A 25488-nucleotide genomic window follows, 5' to 3' on the forward strand; every position below is an offset into this window, starting at 1 on the left:
GTAAATTTGTCATGTTTTATGTTTTTTATCCTAAATTATTTATGAATTCTTGTTAAAACATGATTACTTAATGTTAACTGCTTAAACCCCGGAGATTACGACATCTCTCAAAGCAATCTAAAAGTAGCTGGTGTTACATCTCTCAGGTGGAGCGTTTAAATACCTTTGAGTAGATGCCGTTGTGTTTCTCTCGTACTCCGTTCCTGCAGAGGGTGTAGTTGTAGAAGCGGGAGTTCTTCACCAGTGCTACCCATTCCTTCCAGCCAGGGGGCACATACGAGCCGTTGTACTCGTTCAGATATTTTCCAAAAAAGGCTGAGTGAGGAACAAGCTTGTGTTAATTTTGGTCCTCGGGCTCAAGGCATCGTTGAAATGACCCATTTGAATCTGCTTTGACCTTCACGGGTCAAACTTGGGGCGCTCACCTGTCCTGTAGCCAGAGTTGTTGAGATGTACGGCGAAGGTGTGCGGCTCGTGGTGGGCCTGCCACGAGGGGGAGGAGCAGTTTTCGTTATTTGTGTAGGTGTGGTGGTTGTGCACATATTTGCCGGTCAGGATGGAGGAGCGGGAAGGGCAGCACATGGGCGTGGTGGAGAAAGCGTTGGAGAAATGTGTGCCGCCCTTCTCCATGATCTGCCGAGTTTTGTTCATGGCCTGCATTGAGCCTGGGAGAAAAACAATGCAAGAGAGAAAGAGAGAGACGGAGACAGAGCGAGAGAGAAAATATGGGGGAGAGGTATTAAAAAAGGGTGAGGAGGGTGAGAGGAGATTCAAAGACCAAGGAGGGAAATGAAAAGGATGCAGGGGGGATATAAAACGGGTGGAAAAGAGGGAAAAAAAGAAGGGGAAATATAAATATAGGGCTTGAGGGTAAAAAGCTAAAACCATTCTGGACATGGCACGAAAAAAAGGAAACTAAATGAGGAAATACATCTTTGTGGTAAAGTGTAACCTATTTGGATTCCTGTGTACCAAAAGCTTTTCAGGCTGATGGTGATTGTTTGGGAAAACAGATGCTTGACCATAAATTCCTGCTTTTCAATGAGAGTCTTCTCACTAGCAATCACAGGAGGACAAAAGATGTCACAGAGGCCATTATGCAGCCACTCCAGTCCAATATGCCGCTAAAGGACTTAAGCGGGAAGGGAGATGGCCAGGATTTGGCATCCAGACAATAGAAGCCAAAGGCCGCCCTCATTTCATGCCAGCATTGGAGGACTTGGCAAAGGGAGCACATGACTTTGAGTGGGCCAGTTGTTATGATGCCAAGAGGCAGCATTAGGCTGACTTTTCCCTCGCTGATGCTGGAGAGAGTCCCCATACCCATGGGACATGGACATAAAGCAAACAGAGAGCAAGACAGCTGCACAAACACACAGGGAAGGATTAATGGAGGGAAATGTCTTACCCAGTTCTATGTCCTGATCGTCAGTGAGGATGAGGATGATGTTGGGTCGGATGTTGCGGAAGTGGCGGTCCCTCTGCAGGCGCGACTTTTGCCGATAACCGGACAGATACCCAGAGCCATTGGCCACGGGAAGGATTTCCACCAGGACGACAAGGAGGAGAAGAAGAGGGAGAGAGGCGAAGAGCCCCCGCCCTGCCATCACGCTCGCCTGCACTCACTTCCTCAGTCCTTCCTTTCTCACCCAGGAGTCTGCAGCACCCTCACTCCACCTGAGAGATGGGACACAGAGGAAGGCTGATGAGAATAAACTGCACACACACACACACACACACACACACACACACACACACACACACACACACACACACACACACACACACACACACACACACACACACGCACGCGATACATGGTGAAAAATAGCAGATGCAAGCCTTGGACAGCCATTACAGGGTGCTCTTCCGTACAAATGCACCCGTTTGGGCTGAGCTCAGCTCGTTAATCAATCATTAATGATGCATTAGAGTGGTGTCATTGGCTGGGTGTAATGATCTCTGGTGATGAGCACATGGCTGCCAGGCTGGGGCTAATGGGCCTGGGCAGTGGGCCAGCTCTGGACTCACCTCCCCCGGAGAGGGTTAGGGTTGATACGCGGGGTGTGGGGAGGTGGGGTGGGAGGAGGCGTGTGGGGCAGAGGTGAAGGAGAGAGACAGAGGAGGAGGGGATGAGAGGAGGGAAATGAAGACAGGGGTCAATGAGCAGAGTGACAAGAGTCCAGTGCTAAAGATTAGAAAACGCCGACTTCAAAATATACCGACTACACACCCAGTGTGGCAGAGAGAAAAGTGGAAGTATGTGTGGGAAAAGAAAGCCGGTAATATTAATGTGGCAATATCACGAAGGACAATAAAAGCAAACTGCCTCCAGATGTGCAGAAAATTGCTAATTCTGCTCGCTGTGTGTAGGTTTAACATAACAATTAGAGTCAAGTACGTGTTAAATATAGCTTTTTCATAATCTCTACATGCAGTTTAAAAAAAATTACACTTCAATCCTATTAGTTTTCTAATAGCTCTTTCTCATTACAGTATACCCCCTCTGAGTTTACCATGGCAACTGTTGTTGCAGCAGTAGCACCTGACTTTCCGAAAACATTACTGTTAATAGCAGACAAAGCAATAAAATCAAGAGATTGTTATGTTTTTAGATTTATATTGTGCAACCACTTGAACCACATATTACATCTTAACAGATAAAGCAAGAACCTGTCTTTAAAAGTGGGGTGATTTTGAAACAATTACTATTAAATATCAGCTAGGAAATTCACATTGATACATTGACTATTAAAATAAAAGTTCACATATATTTCACTGAGCTGTTATTTGTCACACATTTATTATGCAATGAATATTAGATGGCGAAAGACAAGAGCTCAGTTTTGTGCCTTTTTATCATGACACATAATCAGAGCAGCAATATGTCTCAGTGACCATGTTCATAAACACCGTTTACAAGCAGCAGCGTGCACATTGAGATTGCTGCGGCAAGGTGGGGGTTTGAGCATGTGTGTGTGTTTGTATGTGTGTGTGTCTGTGTGTGTTTGTGAGTCCACAAGGAGTATGCAGCCAGAGGATGAGGAAAATGACAACAACACAACGACAAACTCTGTCTGCTGGGACTGCAACGCCTCCTCACTGGCCACCCGCCTGGCGAGCAGTCTGACATGGGAATAGATGAGAAAAAAATGAAAAGACACACGCACAGCCAACCATGTCTGGACGGACACATGCGCACAACTGACGCGTTTATCGAAAGACAGGATGGAGCCCTCAAAAAGCAACATTTCTAAACCCATTAAACATTTAAGGGAAGAGATGATTACGGAAGAGAGACGTCGCTCCTCAGTCTAATGCAAGACTGCTGTTCAGATTGTGCTCATTAACGTCTTCCCTTATGCCCACACATGTCCTCTATCCTCCTCCATGAAAACGCACGCGCATACATGCAAATACACACCACGTGCATATGGATACGCACATGCACGCGCACACGTCTGTATACCAGCAGCTGTGTTTGCTCTGGCTTCCTACTCCCAGAGCATGCGGTTCTTCCCCAGAGAAAAGCATGAGCTCTGACCCGAGTTGCGCTGTTTGATATTGTCCTTGCTCCTTTCTGGTGCTCTGTTCCCGCCTGCATCCCTTTTTTCATTTCTGGCATGGGATGAAAACAAGACGGAACTCGGTGAAAGAACAACACACATTTAACTAGCTCTGTCTGCAATCAGCAGTGAATACCACATTACCAAAATGGATTCCAGGACATCTACCGTGAATAAAGAAAAGACTCAAATTGAGAGACTCCTCTGCCATTGGCTCATCTTTTAGAGTGGTTTGTGGTGTGGGAGGTACAGTAATTCCCTTTGATAGTTGTTTATCTGTTCAAAAAGCTGATGTGGGCAAAAAACACGTCAGGGAAGAGTCCCGAATGTAGACCTGATTTACAAGAAAACATCCAGCTCGATTTTACACGATGATTTATCAATAGCTAAGTATGTAAATACTGTGTTATTGACATGCCAGGGTGGTGGATATTTCACTCCCTTGAGGCCTCTTTTCCCCTGATACTGAGGACTAATTGGATTTTCGGGCTTTTATCAGCTTCAACTGACACATGCAGTCCTTTCTTTCCAGTTTTCTCTCTCCCGCTCTCTCTTTTATCTCCCCGTATTGTTTATCTCTCCGGGTGGCAGATGCTACATTAAACCGCGAAGAGACAAAAAAAGAGGAAATCGTAACGTCCAAACAGACAGAAGCAATTATACCTTGAAGTTGTGTGGAGGAGGAGAGATGGACAACCGTTAGAAAACAGCAGTATCCAGCCAAGCTCTTCTCGGTCTCCGTCAACATGACCAGTGTGATGGTTTGTACACATTCATAATGCAAAGCGAGCCATGTTGTGTCTGTTAACTGGGATGGTCTGGAGCTTGTTTGCGTGACGGAGCTCTGCCCATATCAACTCTTTCCACTCAGTAAGCTACGAAACGACAATGCTGATTCAGCCCGATAAACACGGAGCGAAAGAGGATTTTTTGCCATTTAGACAGAAGCACAAGACAACATGGGTAAATATAACTCTCAGCAAAACTCATTAAAGGCTGGGGGCTCGGAGAGGAAGGGCTGGGGAGTAAGCTGGCAGAATATGAGATCACAGGGAATAAGCTTCTAAAAGCATGTTGTGGGAATGAGGATCATCTCAGGTTATACTAATGCCAAGTGATGCCTGGAAGTCAGAACAGAGAAGGAAAGTTTTGCTCTTCACTCATTTGCTTGTAAAGAGGCTCTAAGAGACAGCAGCACTGCATCATCGGATAAAAACTTAATGTCGTCCATCTCTTATTGATACGCCTGAATTATGAATGCCATGGCAACAGAGCTGGCCATGTCACAGCACGGGCATGACGGTAAGACGGGGGCAAGAGTGGTGGGATGAGAACAGACACCATACCGACAGACAGATATGTTTCACTGCCCAACAACAACACGCACACATCTGCACACATCTGTATCACAGTTCAAGTGAGGCGGCCGAGGAAGCTGAGGGAGCGCTTGATAAATCTCCCAAAGACTTTGCAGAGGCGTTAATGTACTTTCCCCCTATAAAGAAAACACCTTGGGCTTTGAAACAGGCATAAAGTTTGATTCATCCAATCTGAAGCTCCCTGAGAAGCCACAGAACACAGGCAGAATATGAGAAAATCGAGGGGGAAAAATGACATTTATTACATATTGAAGGAGGGCGAGTCATGGCGTACACTCGCAATTTAATCAACTGTGTCTCATAATGCATATGAAATATGGAGGAGAAAGTCCACAAGCTCGAAGCCAGACTCCTGGATTCTCAAACACGAGTGTTCTGAGAGAGATGGAGAGAAAAGTACGGAGAGTGTGAGAAAGGGAAAGAACCTTGAGGCCTATAGTTTGGAGAGAACAAAGCCTGAGCACTACCATTGCAGATGGATTTTTCCCAAACATGAAAACTAGATTCACAGAGCACGGCTTCCATATGAAATGGAGGATAATAAAACAGAATACGGAAGCAGATAGCCTCCAAATCTCTTCTGCGTGGTTTTTGATGCAGAAAATTGCCATCCAATGTATTCTAGTGCTGAAAAAAACATAAAGGAAGTGGCCAGGAAAGTTTAAATAGACACATCCCGTTCTGAATGTGGCCCGCTGCAGCACTATCAAGCCAATCCCTTTGGTCATAATTGAGGCTGGCAGGGCTTTGCTAATGTGTGACTTTGTTCCCATTGGCCTGCCGAGCTCTGAACAGAATGTGCAAAATCTCCAAGGACCCTTGAATTTACCAACAAAAGTTGGCATTCAGATGCAAATTCTGTAACGGCATGCATCTACGTGAGAGTAACTTTCTCTTAGAAAAGTTTATGTGTTTGTGTATGTGTGCGTGTGTGCGTGTGCGTGTGTGTGTGTGTGTGTGTGTGTATGTGTGTATGTGTGCGTGTGTGTGTGTGTGTGTGTGTGTGTGTGTGTGTGCGTGTGTGACCATGTGTCGGTGGAAGGGGGGATTTGCAATCCTCAATACAGTATGGAATGCTTTTTTCATGATAATAAGAAGCCATGGTTTGTTGCCATCCTTCATCTATCATTCTCTGCCTGCAAATCTTTGCTCCACTAACAGAATCTGAAAAAACAACAATAACACACACACAGCTGCGAAAACATTATTTTCTATCCAGCTTGTGTATCTCATGACCCATATGAGCATTTTCTGCTCATTTGACCCTCTAGTTGGAGGTACGGTCAAACATGCAACAACACATTTGTTGCAAGGGAACACACTATTGACATATCATCAGCTTTTAAGTTGATGATGGTGAACAGTTGCTCATTTAAACATCCAGCAGATGCAGAGCAACATGGCCATTCATTTCAAGTCGGCTTTCTGTCCACCTGAGTTCTCTTTTCCACTGTTTTTGGTCTCTTTAAACTCCTGAGGGAAAGATATGGCTCTTTCGCCGCAAAATGCTCCAGTTCACCAGCTAGTCGCTAGCGGCGTCTCCAAGTTGTTTGGTGCACAGCTGCCTGCTGCAGCTGGAAACGATGCGATGGCAGTTTCTATCCATCAAACAATCCCTCACTTAGTTAAACTTAGTGTGGTTAAACTTGGGGAAAGACTTCCCTTAAGGTGAACTGGTGGTGGGTAAACTAATATCTTATCATAAACATCATGCTATCTGAAACCATGCTCCTTTAACAGGTCACCATGGTCCTGAAATCCTATTCAACAACTCCTCAACTGCTATTTGGTTTAAAATAGTGCATGCACATTCCTTTGACAAACGTGTCTTTACTTTCCAATAACTAACTTTAATAGCTAAGAATGACAAGAGATAATGCTGGGGCTGCTCCCATTCACCGGGAAGATTTAATTTAGATTTTCCTCAGGTTTCCGATAAGCTCTGTACTCTGCAGACATTTGAGGATGGCAGTCAGAACCTGCACAGCAATTTTATGTTTGAATATGCACACAAAGAGCAGTGGTTCGCCTCTAAAAGGGAGAGAAGGGAGAATTGTGCTGCGATGAGGGGACTCAAGTGGGAAATATTTATTTTCTCAGTTGCTGTTAAAACCGTTTGCCTCACATTTATGTGTTACTTTTCTTGCTTATACATTATATTCTCCCCTAACCTTTAATTCCATGTGGAATGTGCTACCCAGACAGTGAAATATGAATGAGAGTCATTTTAGTACTTAACACATCATTAATCCTGCAGAGTCTGTTGCCCTGAAAAAGGGGTGAAGCTGCGATGTGTTCCAGCTGGACGCACTGCCTCTCTCTCCCTCTCTCTCTCTCTCACAGAGAGAGAGAGAGAGAGAGAGAGAGACAGAGAGAGAGAGAGAGAGAGAGAGAGAGAGAGAGAGAGAGAGAGAGAGAGAGAGAGACTTTACACACACATTCTATTTGTACATATACATTTTTTTCCCAGGAGTGAAATAATTCATTTTCCTGGATATAATTACTTTATTCTACACTGTATGGCCGAAAGAACATTCCTAGTATGGAGCTTATTTTTATGATGATTTGGGCAAGGCACCTAAACTTCAAGCAAGTGAAATCTTAATGCTCCAGTAAAAAATATACTTTAGGTAGGTCCGTGAAGAAATGGTATTCCCAGTCCGTTTTGAAAGAACTTGACTGGTCAAGCACAGCCCTGATCTGGGCGCCGGGCCTTATCGACCTCACTACTTGGCTCAATGGGACTAAATCTCTGTCGGCAGGTTCCAAAATGTTGCTCTAAGCTTTCCCAGATTGTCGGAAGCTGTTATTGCAGCTTATTAGTTTTCATGGTTTTAGCACACAATTGCAATTCGTGGGCGTGCACACACATTTTGGCCGTGCGATGCACTTTTTCAACCTGTGAATTTAAGATTTATGGTGCACATTATATTCACAAAGTAGTAAGTAAGTGAAAGTTACATGGAAATTATGTAACACACAAACTGATACATAATACATGCAAAGATGCACAGTAGGAAACTGTCCTCAGAAGTCACCTTCTGGTCACGCTACACTTTGGAAGATGCCTCGTGCCGTTAGCTTGATCCACATCCAGGCACAAGGGAGACAAATCATCTCAGCTCATCTCAACTGCAACTCTATAATCCACAGGGCCCATTATCTTTGAAATGGTGCGGCGAGTGATGGGATGCTGGGTGAATAGTTTGGTGGAAAAAAATTACACGCCGAGGAGGAGAGAGAGAGAGAAACAGAGAGAGAGAGAGAAAGAGAGAGAGAGAGAGAGAGAGAGAGAGAGAGAGAGAGAGAGAGAGAGAGAGAGAGAGAGAGAGAGAGAGAGAGAGAGAGAGAGAGAGAGATTGAAAGTAAGTGAGTAAGAGAGAGAGAGAGAGAGAGAGATTGAAAGTAAGTGAGTAAGAGAGAGAGAGAGAGAGAGAGAGAGAGAGAGAGAGAGAGAGAGAGAGAGAGAGAGAGAGAGAGACATGGACAGAGAGTGGTAGGAATAGAAGGAGACTGTATGATGGTGTCAGCTTAGACAATAGGTCCAGTCATGATGTGTTCTCACTTGGGAACAAAGAGCTCTGACAGACTTCCTGGGTCTGTTCTGTTGACTATAAATGTACCCCATACACATACACACACTTGCAGGCAGAGGGACAGAAAGACAGACAGACACACAACACACCCACACTCTGCGTATCAGACTTCAAACATCTCTCTCCAACAAGGGGACATAAAAGGAAAAGAGAACAGTTAGGCTAATTATCTCAGAATCTGGAGGAAATGAACAGCATTGTTTTGTTGCATTGCCTGAAACTGTTTGGCCCCAGCAGCATTGGTGGGCCACCACAAAGGCTACTGTTTGCCTTTTTGTCTCCTTCAGGTTTAGCAAACTAAAACAGTCAAGATATTCTTCAATAATGAGCTTCGAATGCACGCACACAAACAACAACGTCAAAACCTGCTGCAGTGAGGATGTTTTGGTGACCGAATTTGGTCCACATCGCTCAAGACGACAGTTCTTTTCTTTCATCCACGCACGTCCACTTCGGTCTGGCTCCCATGTTACCAGCAGCAACAGAGTGGCATGTGGGGCTAGCGTGGTGGTCTGCAGGTTTTTTTTTTTGGTGTGTGTGTGGGGATGGGGGGGGGCTTCAGTCAGGGTCCTCAGCAGGGTCACGGCAGTACGCTCCACCAGAGCCCAAAGAGAACACGGAGGTGTTGGAGAAAACACAAACAGAGCCCCGATTGTCTATGACTTGGGTTCAACCCCCACAACCCCACCTCCAGGGGTTTAGGACGAGAGAATGAGCAACTGTCAATGGTGTTTTGTAAATACGTAGCTTTTTTTTCCCACTTCAGATGGGTTTATTCTGATGTCAGAGGGAAGGCGCCTGCTTGGCAGTCTACAAGCGTCCTTGCCTTTCCTGTCCTATTGAGGTTTGTTTGGGAAAGCCATTTGTGGCGCGTCTGAGAGAGCGGCACAATTGCCAGCTCCTTTGAGACAGAGGTTGACAGCTGAAACAAGTGAGCAAGCTGGTGGACAGGGCAGCCCGCTGAGTGATGGCTGTTTCATATTGGCACTTATTGACCAGAGGCAAAGCCCCCCTGCAGTGTGTCACATCTCAGCTAAATGGATTACAGACAAATCAGTCGGAGCCGATTGTTCCACAGACCTGACTACCTCACTGAGACCTCGGTGCAGCCAAGTGACTTCTGCATGGCATTGAATATCATACGGCTGCATCACCAATGAGACATTTGACGGATATGATATGATCTGATCTGCTTGCATGATACAAAACCAAAACCAAAAAAAGCTTAATGAGAGGAACATTATGGCAATTAGTCTTGTAGTTCTGTTCCACAGGATTCATAGATTTTGAGCTGCCATTGGTTGTGTTTTAATTATAGTTCATTGTCTCCCATCATCAAATTAGCACCTGCAGTGGGGACTGATCTTAATGGCTTTGACTTAATGATGATTACAGACAATATCCGTTTCACCTTTCAGTAAACAACTGCTGCAAAGCCTGCTGAATAAATGATAGAACAGATCACTTCTCTGGACTCGGGATTCGTTCACTCAACTGATAAACAATAGCTCTTGACTACTCAAAGAGGCCCTACGCTGCAGAGGTATGTTTTACCCTGGGGTGGTGGGGGTCTGCGGCGCAGTGGGGACCATCTCCTCTGGTGTTAAGCATACCCTTGGGGGTTGGAGAGGCGACAACCACTTCTTTATTTCTTCACTCCGCCCATTCTCCGTCCTAACCCCTCCACCCCTCGCTAGCCGGCTTTCTCCTGGCCCTTTTGTCGGTGGATTACTGGGGGTTTAGAGACGCACAAACTGATCCCTCCCTCCCCTATCGGAACCACACAGGGGGTTAAGACTGGAGCACAGAGGAGAGACCTCCACACAATGATCTGGATTACAGAGTCGTTCTATGTATGGACACTTATATTACCCCCATTTGCTCTACTCAGAAATCACCACGGATCGCTATTCAGTGCTTGTAGTTTTCCCAGCAGGAATCTTGGGATATGTGCCAAAACCAAGAGAAGAATTCTTACATTTGTAACAACACCTAGAGAGTACATTGAGTGTGTGTTTTTTTTCAAACTAAACTCTGTCTTTTGTTCAGTGTGCGATGGTCTTTGTAATTATCCACAGTAATCGACCCGCGGAGAAAAAACTCACAGCAAACAGACATGCCTCAGGTGAAACCGCAGCGATGTGTAACTGCACGCAGTCAACACACACAGCCCACATCATCCCTCCATATTGTGAGAGAGCACGGGCTGCCTCCTCCTCTACAGGTCGGTATCCATCTCTTTCTGCCTCGTCCCCTGGACAGCAGCCCAGACAGCCCATCTGTCTGGGCTGACCTGTGTTTGGGACCATGGGGGGAGTCTAAGTGGTCCGTGAAGGGGGTCTCTGGCATGTTGCCTGCCCGGTAATGACAGCTAAGCTGCCAGCGGCCTGCCTAACAGCTCCAGAGGTCTCTCTGTGGTGCTACAGTATTGATATTGTATCGGGTTGCAAAGGGCTTGGCAGCCTTTTAATGAGAGCTCAGATTGATCAGGTGGCAGTGGCTTTTACTGCGGACGATGTTCATTGGCTGTCCCTGAAGGCCTGACCCCTTGATGATCAGCATGCTTGAGTGAGGAGGAGGCATACACAAAGTACACATAGTCACACACACACACTCCCCCCCCCTCTCCCTCTCCCTCGCCTCCTCCCCCGACACATACACACACAGAAATATTAAAGGTGTTAGGAGGTATGTTAGTTTGCAACTGAAATAACTTACAGGCAAAAGTTTTTCGATACAAACATACAAACAAGTTTCAGCTGGCAGAGGTCATGGAGTGTTTGCAACAGCTAAAACAAAATGTAACTGTTAAGGGACTCAAACAATCGGCGCAGTCATCAACTTTAAAATAATACTACTGGCAGTAAAGAACATAATTGAAACTTGAAATTGACTTCTAAAGTTAAAAGAATCTGTTCTGTTTTAGTCTGCATGGCGTTGCTGTAATCTCAATAATTATTTCCCCAAACAGAATACTTTATTGGCATCTACTCTTCAATGCACTTCAGGCATTTCTTTCAGTAAAGAGATTGGCTGAAATGACAACTAACAGTAATAACACTCAAATCACCCATCCGCACACACAGCGGAGAGTATTCTGTACGGCCACTTAACCAGACAACAGAGCGGTACAAAGTTCAAATTGACAGAGAGAGAGAGCGAGATAAAGCAAAATGAGAGGAGAAAAATATATTTAAACCATCTGCCTGTCATCCTCTATAATGATACTTCACCTTTGTGTCCCTCCTCCTCTTTACCTGCCTCCACAGGCTCATGCCAAGGTCACAGAATTGCTCTCTGGGACTTGAATCTCTCCTATTAGACCTCTATTAGGCTCCTTTCAGACTGGCAGCCAGCTGTCGCGACCCCTCCCCTGGTAGTGATCATGAACCCCCCCTCCGCACCCCCCCCCCCTCCACTCAGCCTCCAGACCCCTCCAGGGATGTACAGCAGGGAGGTATTGGATAGAGGTAGAAATGAAACCCAGCTCAGTACTCAGGGGAGAGAACATTGTGATTACTTTTCAGTGGCCTTTACTACTGAAGTGGCCGACAGACCATACTGCGCTGCCGATCGGTCACGCTAAAATGTGATGTGAAAAAATTCAAGCGCCGAGTGCACTAGATTTGCACGGGTGGATGTGGTACATGTTGTGATTATGACCTCTTCAAAATATTCTCAACACACCCGAAGGCAACTTTCTTAGCCTTCTTTCTCCGGTTTTTCCCGCTTGCTTGTATTAAACATGAATTAGCAGTGCTTTGATCAAGTTCATCACCCTTGTGTTGTAATTAGTGTGGCGTCAGCACAGAGCGCGGGGCCCATTTCACTAATAGAGTAATTACTGCACCAACGGCCAGCTCTTTGACCTCAATAGCCAGACCCCAACACACCCTCAAACCTTTCTTATCACACCTTCCCATCAGCTCAGAGGGAACATTAAGCGTCAGGCAGGACAGGATATATAGCTGCCTTTTCAACCGGGTGGGGGAGATTAATAACCTTTTACAGTGGATCACAGTGAGCGAAAAGGTCAATCAGATTCATGAGATAAGCGTCATGGATGAATGTCTGCACTTAATGAGCGTTGTATAGCGTCAGGATCAGTGTTACACCCTCCTATATGTGAAGTATAGGAAAGCATTATAAATAAATGGGGAGTATAGCCAATTCAAGACACACATAAAATGGCCTGTAAATTCATAGGGTAAGCAGATGAGACACGGAATGAATTACGCACCCTCGGCCAATGGAGGAGAGATGGCCCCTTTTTTGCTGCAGAAGAGATTAAATTAATTACCTCTACATGGTAGTTAGGGAGGGTAGGGCACTACAAGCTAAATATATGGAGCTATCTCTCTATATCTCAACCAGATGCCGTGCATTTCTCACAGGGTGGGCAGCAATGACATGCTTGGTGCCATCCGGTGTTTGGAAAGCTCCTCGTTAAACACGACTGTGATTTAAAGCTATTAAAGCAATTTTATGAATGGCAGGAGGGCTGGGAAGAAGAAGAGGAGGAAGGCCTTTTGTGTGATTCAGATTAAACTTTCTTTCAGCACCATCGCCCCAGATAGCTTAACTTGGCTAAGTGGTTATGCAAGTGGGCAAAGAGATTTTTTAAGTGTACAGACGGGCACACACACACACTTTATTTACAGCCACTTACTTATAAAATAGACAGCCGACTTCCTAGCCCGCCAATGGGAGCTGACACGCAGCAAAAGAATGAGCTGCCTCTGTGTTGATACTATAAAGCTAGGCCAGAGTGCCGAGTGGCCTCTATGTGTGTGGCGCCGCAGGTTGGCACACTCACAGGGGGCTTTATTGGGGTGCCGTCCTGACCGTCAGGCAGCATGCCCGATGTTGACAAAGCCTGGTATCGCCTGCTGTCAGCCCATTCTGTGTGCACCCGGCGGAAAGAATCAATTAGGCCAAGCTCACAACAGAACACTTTAATATTTGACTTTTAATCAGTGGGCAGAATGCAGGCCGGGGCATGAAAGCAAGCTAGCAGTTCCCATCTTGTTGATGTGGAAAATGAGGGTCTGAGAAACTGCTGCAAACAACAGGCTAATTTAAAAGTGTTGGGGGAAAATATCTCTCCGTCACTCACAAGATATCAAAAGCACCTTACGCAACAGGCTGCAAGGAATGGAGAACAAAAATCACAACGCTGTTCACAAACAACCAGCAGTCTGTAGAAAGGACAGTGGCATAAGAGAAGAAAATGGACTTGATGAGGTCTTCACGAGGCAAAGGAACTGCCCCTTTGAAGAGTTTCTCTTGAAGAGTTTTGGTTTTATTTTGCACTGCCGAAGGCCCGTTCTGCCAGCAAGAAGCAGAAGAAGAAAGAGAGAGGTGAATGCTGTCCTCAGACGGGGGGTTTGAAGTGGAGATCAGTCCTCACTCCTCAAACAGAATAGCTTACCAAAGGCATATCATTCACCTGTCTGCTCTTGCTAGTTTCACAAAGACAAGAAGGACAAAAATATCAAAGTTCGGCTCCTTAAAAAATGCCCAGTGCAGAAAAGTATTGCGTAGCCCGGCATGTTGCATCCACAAAACGAAACACGAAGCTAACCCGGCTACGTTAGGAGCCGTTTTTAGCGAGTCGTTTGTTAATCAAAAAGGAGAGCTGATTACAGTCACGCACTGATGTTTTTGCAAGTGATAATGAGTCAGCTGTGCACAGCTGTGTACATAATATGCCCACATGTGTTGAGAGCTGCTTCATCTGCTGCTATCCAGCCATCCAACTGTTCACACAGGAGGACTCTGATACAGCAGCTACACGAGCATGTTACTGGTAAACAGCCAACAGGACAGTGTGAAGTCGCTGTGCGTCCACATCATGCCGATTTATGGACCTTTTTAAAACAGTGTTTGCACAAATGCATTTAATTTTTTAATTGAAATGTTTTGAACTCAGTGCCTCTAACTAGATTTAAAGCATAAAACATGGCCTCAGTCATCATTGCCTGTTTAGCGGAGACATGAAGCTACCCCAAAGCCACAGCAGGTAAACACAATTTTTCAGCTATTGATTTAATAATTCGGAGCTTTGAAGCTCACTGGTTAATTCTCATGACTATTTCCCTCAGCCTCACCCCCACTCTTTGCTTCTATCATCTCTTTTCTCTCCTCTTCATAATAACCATTTGAACGAACGGCCACTGAGGGGGCATCTGCCGCGACCGCAGCACAACCGCAGCACCCACAGCTCTCTTTGATCTTCAATTCCACTTCGGTGGGCCCAACAACAACAACAACAACAACGTCCTCTTATTCGTGATGAATTAAATGCTAATCACTAGCAGGTGGATCAAATGAGGTGATTTTGAGACTGACTGAAGCGGCGTGATGTGCGAGTTTGCCTCTGGAGGAGACGAAATCCATCGACCACAGTAAATAAAGCATTGACATTGACTGTAGCTCGCCGCGTCTGTTTTCTCGTAGGTCTGTAGCATCCATGGCAACAGAAACAATAATTACAATCTGCTTTATGTTCGTGGTGGCTCGATAGCTGGGAGGATAGATAACTAGATAGGCAGACTGGCCTGGAGAGAGTGAACCTTGCACAGTTGGGCGCTGTTTTCACACGCAGAGAAAAATAAATACAGAAACATACAGTAGCTGTAGCAATCTGACAAAAAAACATACACACGCAAGTCAACACTATGTGAGCGTGTGTGTGGGAGGAAGGAGAGGGCAGAATATTTCACTTTCGCAGTGTATAAGAGGTGAACAGCCTTACCTTCCTCTCTAAACAAGCTGTCTCTGATGTTCTCCTCTCCCACAGAAAACCGCCCGACTGCCAAGTACTGTAAGCAAACACAAAGTCCAGAGTGGATGAATACGTGGAACATAATATGCAACTTCCCCTAAGAAGCTCAAACAGAGCCAGACTATCTTGTATCTGTGCCATTCTGTCTTGTTTTTTTAAACATCATTTCCATCACTTTTTGTAAAGCAATAACTCTTGTAGACATTCTGGTTCATCCATGCCTGACACTGGCCTGCACCATCTCTGTCCTTTCTATGAGACATCATGACACTGCCACTCCCCCCCACCACTTCTCCCTCACACACACCCAGAGGAGGGTGACACATCTGTTTTAGAGGAAAAAACTGCGGCGAACTGTAGGACGTGAAGAGAAACAACCGCATACGTCATGTCAGTCCACTTGCTGTTCGCATGAGGTAGAATCTATATTTGACTGATGCTGTGACGCCTGAGGGAGACGGAAATAGTTCAGGAAGGTGGTTTAATTAGACCTGCACCGGAAATAGTGTCAACACTTTAACATTTTCAACATAATTACTTCTCACCCTCCAGAACACTTTTAGTGACAGTGATAGCAATTAGTTTCTGTTTGCAATGCTATTTGAGCACTGCTCCATCACATCTCATCTCCAACACTGTCTCCATGTCTCCAGCAGCCTCTAGTTTGTAAGCTACAAAGGCCTTGTTCGGCGTCTGCCTGTGAAGGCATGTTGACAGGACTGGAGCGGCTGATCCGTGTTTGGATCGGACAGGTGTCGGTGTCCGGCGCCTCAGCATCTGAGCCGAGCCAAACCTGCTTTGACATCTACACAACCACTTTGTGAAATCTTGGCCTTAATCTCTCTCTACCAACAGAGGCTCTGATATGTCATATGTAGTCTTCGGAGAAAAGCTTTGGCGCCCAACAATGTGCCGATGAACACCACAAATGCCACCCGTCTGGTCGGCGTAGCGGGGCTAATAATACACTGGAGGACCTTATAAGCCTGCATGTATCTCACTGCCAAGGCACGTCTCCGACCCCAGCTGCTCTCTGCGGGAGCTGGCTCTGCCAGCCACTCATAGGCATCAAAGAACGATGGCTGGACACCTGTGCTCGTCTATCTGTCCATCTGAAGCAATATAAAAGCCCAAGACCTCTGCCACGCTTTGCTTTTCACCGTGAGGCGTAATCATAGACAGCTTAACACATCTGCAGCCAAGGACACAACAAGGAAGAGGGGTTTCAGTTGTGCGATAACAATAAACACCAGCAGGGACTTCATTTATTTTGACAGGATTTTATTTGGCCACGGATGACATCCAAACAAACTTGCAGCATTCAGCAGACACCGCAGGCTGCAAATGGCAAACATGATTTACTTTCCTTGTCTCTCGCTAAAATAAAGGACTGACAGATTTAATATAAATAAGCAGAGAGGGGGAGGAAGAAAGAAGTGGATTGGAACGGGCTGTGGGTGACAAGGCAGTGTGACAAGCGTGGCAACTGAGAGAAAATGCGACACCTGGCCTTGTCCTTGATGTGAATAAGAGGATGATACATCAAAAAGTGACAGGGCAGAAAGATGGCTATTACCCAGGCGAGGAAGACGAAGGAGGAAGAAGAAAAAGAGGAGAAAGTGACTATTTTTAGCAGTGGAGTAAAAATATGCCAGGGATTCATTTAATATTCCTTTCTATAAAGCGCTCCCATGTTAATGAATCATGTTTTATTAGTTGCAATGATCTCTTGTTCTTGGCAGGGTTACACCAAAACTGTAACTGCATTTTAAAGCATTCCAACGGTGAGATCAAAAGCCCACGTCAAATAAAAGCAATTAGGCATCTCCATCCTGCGCTGACTGACATCAGATGGAATGAGCCATCTGTCTGTTGATCGCGATGAAGTTTGACTGAGAGGGTAAATGAGCGGAGTCCAATGATGGGTTTTCTCTGATTGGCTGCATTCTCCCTGTCGGGCAGGAGGCCGATTGATTTCAGTGAGTTGGAACCTCGGCTCTGCCTCTATTGATCCCTCATCCTCAGCCCTGTCTCTTCCCCAATTAAGAGTTCACTAAGCCGACACTATGGACCACTCCTAATGAATACCACCCTTCTGCCAACATCTCAATATTGTATTCCCGACGCAGCCTCTCTCTCACTCACTTAATTTCTTACTTTTGTCTGCTTCTTCTCCACTCCAATTGCAGTTTATGCTCAGTCACATCTGAACAATGACATGTTTTTTTTTTGGGATGGATGTGTGGGTGGGTGTGTGTGTGGAGGTGGGGGGGGGGAGGCAGCCCACAGTTCATTAAACATAATCTTGGGGTAGACGGTCCAACTTTCTGTATCACTGAGAATCAAGTGCTTTCCCAGCCGGCACGATTTTAGGGATTAGAACGAATTGAGCTACTCTGGATGTGGGAATCTTTGATGTGTCTGGATGTCAGACGGGGAAGATCAAAAGATTCATTATATTTGAATTAGATCAAACACACTCAAAAGTTGTGAGGACAGACAGAGGAGGAGTGGGTGAGAGTGGTCGACATGAAAATCCAGAAATCCAGACGGAGAAGCCAAAAAGCTATCTGACTCAAAATCAATTTAATTGCCAGGTACAAACACAGATACAAGAGATCTGCCCGGCTTTCTCCAGAGCTATTGGCACATCAATCTCTTGATTTGCCCACCTTGAGGCTGCAGTCAGAAAAGAAGCGGTTCAGACACAGGTCAGTTGTGGCCCGATGCAGCCGGCCTTAAACCCGTAATCCCACCGCTATGGTGGAGTGAGAAAATCCAATTTCAGAGATCTGTAATTCCATAAACCTTATTAGGCACAACAATAGCTGCAACTCCCTGAGGGAGAGGGAGGAGGGATGGGGGAGTGTGCGGGTGGGGTGCGGTTGTTGCTGAAGTTGTGACCGGGCCAAACGCGGGGACGGAGAGAGGGTGACGAACACAGAAGTGGAGATTAAGGTAGAGCCGGAGTGTAGCAAATCGCGGAAATGAAGAAGTGTTCTGGCGCGGACGCTCTTCTACTAAGACACCATGACCAGGGACAACGTGCTGAAAGGGTGACGCAGTGAGATTGACTGGGTACAATTTCCAAACTCTTCCCGATGTCACATTGTTCCACGATGTGTTAAATTTGTCTTTGTTCTTCCTCTTTTTGTTTCCTATCTTCTCCCTTCTTCCCGGACGGTTTTGAGTGACGTTTTGTTTCAATGAACAGAATCCCAGAATAGAAAATAGTCTGTTTTTATGTGGTTTGGGTTGGTGTGTTCTACCATCACCACTGCATCCTGTATTCATTTAGTCGTAACATCAATGGGCCACTTAGACTGCTGTTATCCGAGTGCTTTCATTGATTGTTTGCCTAAATCCAGGAGAGTGGTGTGTGTGTGTGTGTGTGTGTGTGTGTGTGTGCGTGTGTGTGTGTGTGTGTGCGTGTGTGTGTATGTGTGTGTGTGTGTGTGTGTTTGTTTTGCCTAATGGAAATCATCTCAGCGCACACCTCAGCGAGAACGGAGCCAATGGCAAGCCGTGGAGGAGACGTGGTCATGACATAAAAGCAACAGAGACAGCGAAGATGGAATTGGAGTATACATCAGATTGATCAATTAAAACGTTGTACACGAGAAGCTACAGTGGTGGGAATCAAGGTGAAACAATTGTGGCAATAATTACATCTACGGTGATGATAGTTTGCTTATAAGACAGAAAATCCGTTGGCTTTGCACTAGAGTTAGACTTTGTCTGTGTTCCAAAATCTCCCGATCACTGCTTTAAGCAACCAGAGTTAATTCTGTCATAAATTATTCACAAGTGTAACAAAACTGTTGCAAAAGGCCACTGATAACCCCGGGATGTAGAAGCTGATTACAGCAGGAGATTGGAGCATGGATTTAAAACAGGATTCAGAGACACGGCGGGCCTTAAGTGACATCTCCGCCGTCTGGTATTGCGAGTGAGAAGTGGCCTCTGTCCGCCGTATCTCCAGAGACGGATAGGGTCGTGAAGCTGGTACTCTGTGGGCAACAGGGTGTGATTACATGTCCCCGTGGGGCACCGCCGCTGCTGCAGCTCAGCCGTACAGAGGAAGGAGATGGAAATCTGACTGCACTGGCACATCGCAGTCAAATATGTTGACACGTGCCCAGTGTTAATCACGCAAGCACACTGGGCACTGACGAACAAACACGCGCACAGAATGACATGCGCGTACAAGCACAGGGAAATAAATGTGCTTCTCCTTATTTGCTCCCATCAGCCGTAGACTGCGCTCCCAACGCTGTTCAGAGAGGGGTGTTTTGAGAGGTGTTGTCAAAGAGCCCCGTGCCTTTCTATCATTAGAGAGGAGCAGCAACGCCGAGATTTACACACTGATCTCCTTATAGCAGCTCACACATACAGATGAACACATGAGTGCTGTTTACTGTCAGGCTACTTTTAATGTCTTCTGTGTAAGAAATAAAACGCTAGCTGTGTCTCTAACTTATAAAATGAAAATCTTTTTTTTTTTAAATGCGTGAAGTAAAGTGTGTCCATTATATGTGTATGCTAATGTATTTCAATAGAGATACGCCTTTAAGCTGCAAGGTTACATGAATAATTGCACACCAGTACCGCTGTTATAGTGTGACATTTCAATGCTGCTTCCTTCCTTAGACGCTATTTTGTGTTGGTTTGTTTTTATTTTCAAACCAACGATATCATATTTATGAACGCCCCCGAAACCCTGCTTTTTTTATTCTTTATTTTTGGAGTTTCTTTGGAATATTGTATGGCAGAATGTTTTCTATGCCATGTCTACAGCAGACGCAGAAGCAGCACGATAACGTCAAGATGTATTGGAAAAATCTGTTTCCATCAGTTTTTTTTTATTGAATCTTCTCTTTTTCTGTAAGCCAAGTTTTCCACCTCAGTCAAGCATGCTTTTTTTTGCACTATTTCAGCTTTTCTTACAATAATGGTGTCTTTCCACTGAGGGTTCTTTTTATGAGCAAGTTCAAAAATGTGCATAAAAGCAGCAAGTGGAGCAGGTGGAAGAAGCTGCGACGCGGAGAGGGCTGACTGAAGCAAATGGAAGACATTAGCTTGAGGACCCTCTGGTCAAACCTTGCTGTGTCTAACCACAAAAGGTCAGGGCGCCGGTAAAATGAGCAGACACCGGCGCTGCCCTGGCCTGCCTGCGGGCCCGCAGAGACCATTGAGCGGTGTCACCTTGGCTGTTGCCACTGCTCACTGCTATCTGCCACCTGTCACCACACTGCCCCCGCGGCCAGGGACGCGGCTGCGTTGACAATGAGTTTGTCGATAGCACTTCCTCCAGAGTGGCGGTGGGGGAACATGTCCTCTGCTTTCATCAACAGCTTGAGTCACCAGCTTCGGTGTGCGGCATTAGCATACAATACATATTCATGCCGGTGTCTCTCTTCAACTGCATCGCCAGCCCCCCTGCACATTTTCCAGTCATTTTTACAAACGGAATGTCAAGCGCCCCATTTTCGCCGGGAGTCCCTCATGGCCTCTTATGTATTCCCGGCACAGCCACAGCAAACAACGTCAACAGGTCTCAAGGTCGTCACACACCCACTGTGTGTGTGTGTGTGTGTGTGCGTGTGTGTGTGTGTGTGTGTGTGTGTGTGTGTGTCTGTGTGATGAATATGTGTTTCAAAGAGTGTGTGAACAAGAAAAAAAGGAATTAGAAAAATTTGAGAAAAACAAAATGGTTAAGGATGTAATGTGTGTGTGAGTGTGTGTGTGTGTGTGTGTGTGTGTGTGTGTGTGTGTGTGTGTGTGTGTGAGTGTGTGTGCGTGCGTGTGTGTGTGTGTGTGTTAGAGAGAGATTGGGCACAAATGTATGCAGTGTGAGTGCAGCAATTTTGTTTGGGTAATGCAGTGGAAATACAGTAAAGTGAATTTTTGTGCACTCCCTTTTCATTTGCGAGTGTAACCATGCAATTACAGAGTGTGTAAATTTAAATCTGAACAAAATCTTGGCTGGGTGTTTGCCTATGCGCGCGTCCGTGTATGTGGTGTCCGTGCATGTGTGTGTGTGTGTGTGTGTGAGGGAAGGAGAGCACAGTGTGTAGTGTGTGGCTGCAGTCTTCCCATGCCTGGGGACTGGCTGACAGGTAGAATAAGCAGGAGCATCCTCCTTCAGTCCACTGGCATCTCAGTGAGAAAAGAGGCCAGTTGATGGGGGGGTTCGAGGCTCCATGGCAGAGTAGGTTGTGATAAATAATGAATGCCTAAAGACCGTACCTCTGAATCTCTTCTTTGCTTTCCATCCATCCCTCCGTCCTCTATCCTTGCATTCTTTCATCCACCCACCCTTATCGCTACAAACAGCACGGGGAGTTCAGCTGTCTCAGCCATAAATATTTCAGCCTCTGGGTCAGTGCTCGCACCCCCCTCCACTCCACTGCTCTTAACCGCCACCGCTTGGTGATGACACAGCCTTTTGACCCATAAAGATATTGACAAAACACTGATAGTGAGTACATTCACCGGGACCCGCCTCGGAGACTTAAGCCGTGCAGGCTTCTATAGGAGGGGCTGCAACTGTTGAAATGGCGTCTCCTGAATGAATGCCGTTTTGCCAGATACCTCATCAATTTCCGCAAAAAAAAAGCTCCCCACAAGGTAAACAATCCAAAACTGGACCGTTCGTGTTTTTGTAGAAAGTAATAACTTCTAGTTGTTGTTTGTGCTCTAATTTTCAACCCACGCATACACATCCAGCAGCAGGATTATATTTGGTAAATACAAAGCTACGCCGAGACAATCAATGTTCCATATTTCGAAACGCCACAGACGCTGAAACAGGAAGACAAAGAGAACTAAAAACAAAATTCAACACCAAGACGGACCAAAGAACTGTCATAATGTAATAATTTCCCTACTGTATATGACTATTGTGTTGAAATATCATCACTTTAATGATAGATACTTATAACAAATTAAAAATAAAAAAGCTAACAGAGCACATGTCAACAGCATCCAGCCCCCCCGCTCCCAAAAAAAAACTACCAACTTGTTTCACCAGATGAACAGCAGCTCCGATTCAGATCGTGAAAAGGGTCCAGTGATGAACGAGAGGTCTTCTCTCTCTCGCCCTTATGAACGGCGCCGTTAGCGACTCCATGCATAAATCTCAGAGGCGAACAGAAAGGATCAGAGCATTGAAGTGTAAACTAGGGCAGAGCTTCAGCACTGTACCCTCTGGATACGCTACTCTGGAAGCAAGTCCTGTGGAGGAACAAGCAATCCCACACTGAGGGATGCAGATGCTGCTCTCTGTCATCTATCACAAATCCACACACACACACACACAAAAGCACACACCTGCTCTGGCCAGTCCAGTCCCATCCAGTCCCGTCCTGTCCGGTCCGTTCAGATCCGGTCCTCTGTGCCGGCAGAGTGAGGAGCTCGTCTCACTCGCCACGCAGCCCGGTGCAGACAGCTCACTGTTATAGATGCACTGACAAGTGAAAGGAGGGAGGCGTGGTTTCACATGAGATAAATAAAAGAGGGAGGGAAAGAGGGAGGGGAGAGGCTCCCTCGATCTACAATTCAATATTGCTCTCACTCCCTTTTTCAGCGGCGTTCTGTCTTCTTTTATTTCCCTCTTCTTTTAGCAAACTTGCTGTTGTCCTCTTGCTCGTTCTCCTTCTCTCATTCTCCCACTTGCGTGCTCTTCCTCGCCGACTCTCTCTGTTTCCATTCGTTTTGGTCTTTCTAATGTGTTGCTTTCTGTTTCTTCTCTCTTCTTGTCACATTTAACTCTGCCTCTTCCTCTCGTTCTCCCGAGTCTCGCATTCATAGGGCAGTGATGTGTGTGTCTGTGTGTGAGTGTGAGTAAGTGTGAGCAAGTGTGTGTGTTAGACAGTGAAACAGGGCAGCTCCAGCCATCTGTTGGAGCCTGTGAGCTTCACCTATTCACAGTCTCATAAAGGCAGAGGCACACAGAGGAGTGGGAGAGAAAGGAATGGGAGGGAACGAGGGATCAATCTTAATGCTGCAGGGGTGGGGAGGGAAGGCACGGCCTGGCACACACACACACATGCACACACACACACACACACACACACACCATATCTATCAGGCTGGCACCTCTGAGGCAAACTGGCGTGGGCACGCCTGCTTACTGGGTCCAGGCAGCACAGGGGATTTAGCTCACGCTGCATGAGCACGCAGACAGAGGAAAAACACACACCCCAAATCAATTTATACACAGGCTCACAAAAGTCATGTACATGGGTGAGTTCACACAGACACACGACACACACACTCCCGCACAAATCCACAAAACCAATTTCCTCTTTGACAAAACAAACAGGATCTATCTTGACGGATAATCCGACAAAACCAAAGAGACAAGGGGACAGAGGACAAGCTCACACAGACAGACGCACAAAGCCCGGGCCAACTCTTTCCATCGCAGCAGAGCTGAAGGAGGCAATTCCCTGACCAGTTTTAGCCAGGTAGTCCTCCTGAGAGCCGGTGTCACTTCCTTTCGCTGACCGGGGGGGAAAGGTTCGGTGGAGGACGGAAGCATCCATCACTGTCTGCACCAGCCGTCCCATGATGGATGCGCCTGTTTATCCCTCTCTGCAGGTTATTTAGATGCAGTCACAGCCAGAGAGATTAGTGATGGCAAACCTCTGCACCCCCTGTAACCTCTCCTCCCACCCCATCCAATCAATAACACTCCTATCTATTATCTGCATTTTTGAGGTAATTCTCCATGGAAATTTGAAGCGGCGAGAGAAAGAGAGATTAATTGTCCACCCCCTCTCAGTGTTTTCAATTACAGCGTCTGCAATGGATCATCTATCTGTCAGCACGGCACACTATGGTATTTGTGTCACTGCACGGAGATGAAACCATGCTGCTTTGGGAAAATCAGACAGTATTTATTCTACCCATGACTGTCTCAATGCATATGCAAAACAAACTATTCAGAGTGGGGATTTGCATGGCATTTGAAGATCAAGACAATTATATTTCCTGCTTTAACGTCAGGTGCATTCAACACTAATCCTAATCCTAAAAAAAAGTATTGTCATCCAAGCCAATTGGAACCATGAGCCCTTTGTAAGATAGGCTTAGCCTGTTCTAATGCAATTCATAATCATCCTGAAACTAAATATACTGAAGGGAAATTATTTATTTCTCCACTGTAAGCATATCAGATGATGTCTGAGACTCTGGGACTGCTTACATAAAGAAGCCATCTCGCTGCTCTAACATGCCGGTTTACAGACAATGCCCCAGAGACGGCCATGTTTTTCCTGAGCAGCGCCGACATGCCAACACAGCAGCCCAGTGACACCACTTTAGGACATGGTTTATTCATGCTCCCACTCTGTCTCTCTCCGTCGCTCTCACGCACATTTTAGATGTGTCATGCCCGACCTCTAATTGGGTTTAACTTCAACAGATGTACCCTCCATCAAACCCGTAAATATGAACAGGGAAAAGTCTCTGTATGTGAACACCAGAATGATGTCTTCCAACCCTGCCGGCTTTAGCCGAGGTCCCAAAAATTGGTCTGAGGAAAAAGACAGATTGAAATGAAAAGACAAAGATTGAAAAAACAAGATGCACTAAAAGAATACAAATGTCTGCATGCCGACAGAGAAAAGGAGAGAGAGAGAGAAAGAGAGAGAGCGAGAGAGAGAGAGAGAGAGAGAGAGAGAGAGAGAGAGAGAGAGAGAGAGAGAGAGAGAGAGAGAGAGACACGTGTACACTTTGTAAGCAGTTTCAGACCTTGGGGAACACATTGTTTGTGCTTTTCCGACACATTTTCTGCATTCCTGTTTTCTGCTTCATTGGACAGACAGTGGGTGAGGCCTTGAACATGATAGTGTCGAGGCAGGTGCATAAATAAGAATGAAGGATTTCTATTCTGATAGCGCTGAAAGACAGCGATGCCCTATCCTGCTGAGATCTTGTCCTTGTCTGGGAGTGTGCTTTCACAAATGAATTTGTTCCTTCTTTGCACTGTGTGTGCCAGACTGATAAAAATATCCCCTGTCAGCTGGCTGCGTGAAGAGGAGAAGACTCCAGTGCAAATGAGGCTCTAGTGCTCCCCTCACTGTTTCCTCCTCCTCGCCAGCTCTCTCTATCTACAAGAGCACTCCTCCTATAATTATTTTGACTTGGGCTAG

At 46.0% G+C, this 25488-nt stretch overlaps 1 protein-coding gene across 8 annotated transcripts in view; it reads right to left on the minus strand.

Moving 5' to 3' along the window:
- Positions 1 to 25488, minus strand: part of sulf2a (sulfatase 2a) — a 46562-nt gene that overhangs the window by 10312 nt on the left and 10762 nt on the right. For 4 of the 8 annotated variants that reach the window (XM_068594299.1, XM_068594297.1, XM_068594298.1 and 1 more), the window contains exons 3-7: positions 22661 to 22796; positions 15299 to 15365; positions 1409 to 1677; positions 426 to 665; positions 164 to 315 (exon numbers count right to left, since the gene is read on the minus strand). In XM_068594299.1, coding sequence (XP_068450400.1) covers positions 164 to 315; positions 426 to 665; positions 1409 to 1607 — 591 coding nt within the window. In that variant the 5' untranslated portion in view covers positions 1608 to 1677; positions 15299 to 15365; positions 22661 to 22796. Of the gene's footprint in view, positions 1 to 163; positions 316 to 425; positions 666 to 1408; positions 1678 to 15298; positions 15366 to 22660; positions 23274 to 25488 lie in introns of those variants that run through there. The other 4 variants (XM_068594293.1, XM_068594294.1, XM_068594295.1 and 1 more) reach the window with 4 other exon arrangements.

The sequence above is a fragment of the Clinocottus analis genome, unplaced genomic scaffold, assembly GCF_023055335.1.
Source record: "Clinocottus analis isolate CAN_PGR_092001 unplaced genomic scaffold, fCliAna1.0.p SCAF_3, whole genome shotgun sequence".
In the NCBI taxonomy this organism is placed as follows: Eukaryota; Metazoa; Chordata; class Actinopteri; order Perciformes; family Cottidae; genus Clinocottus; species Clinocottus analis.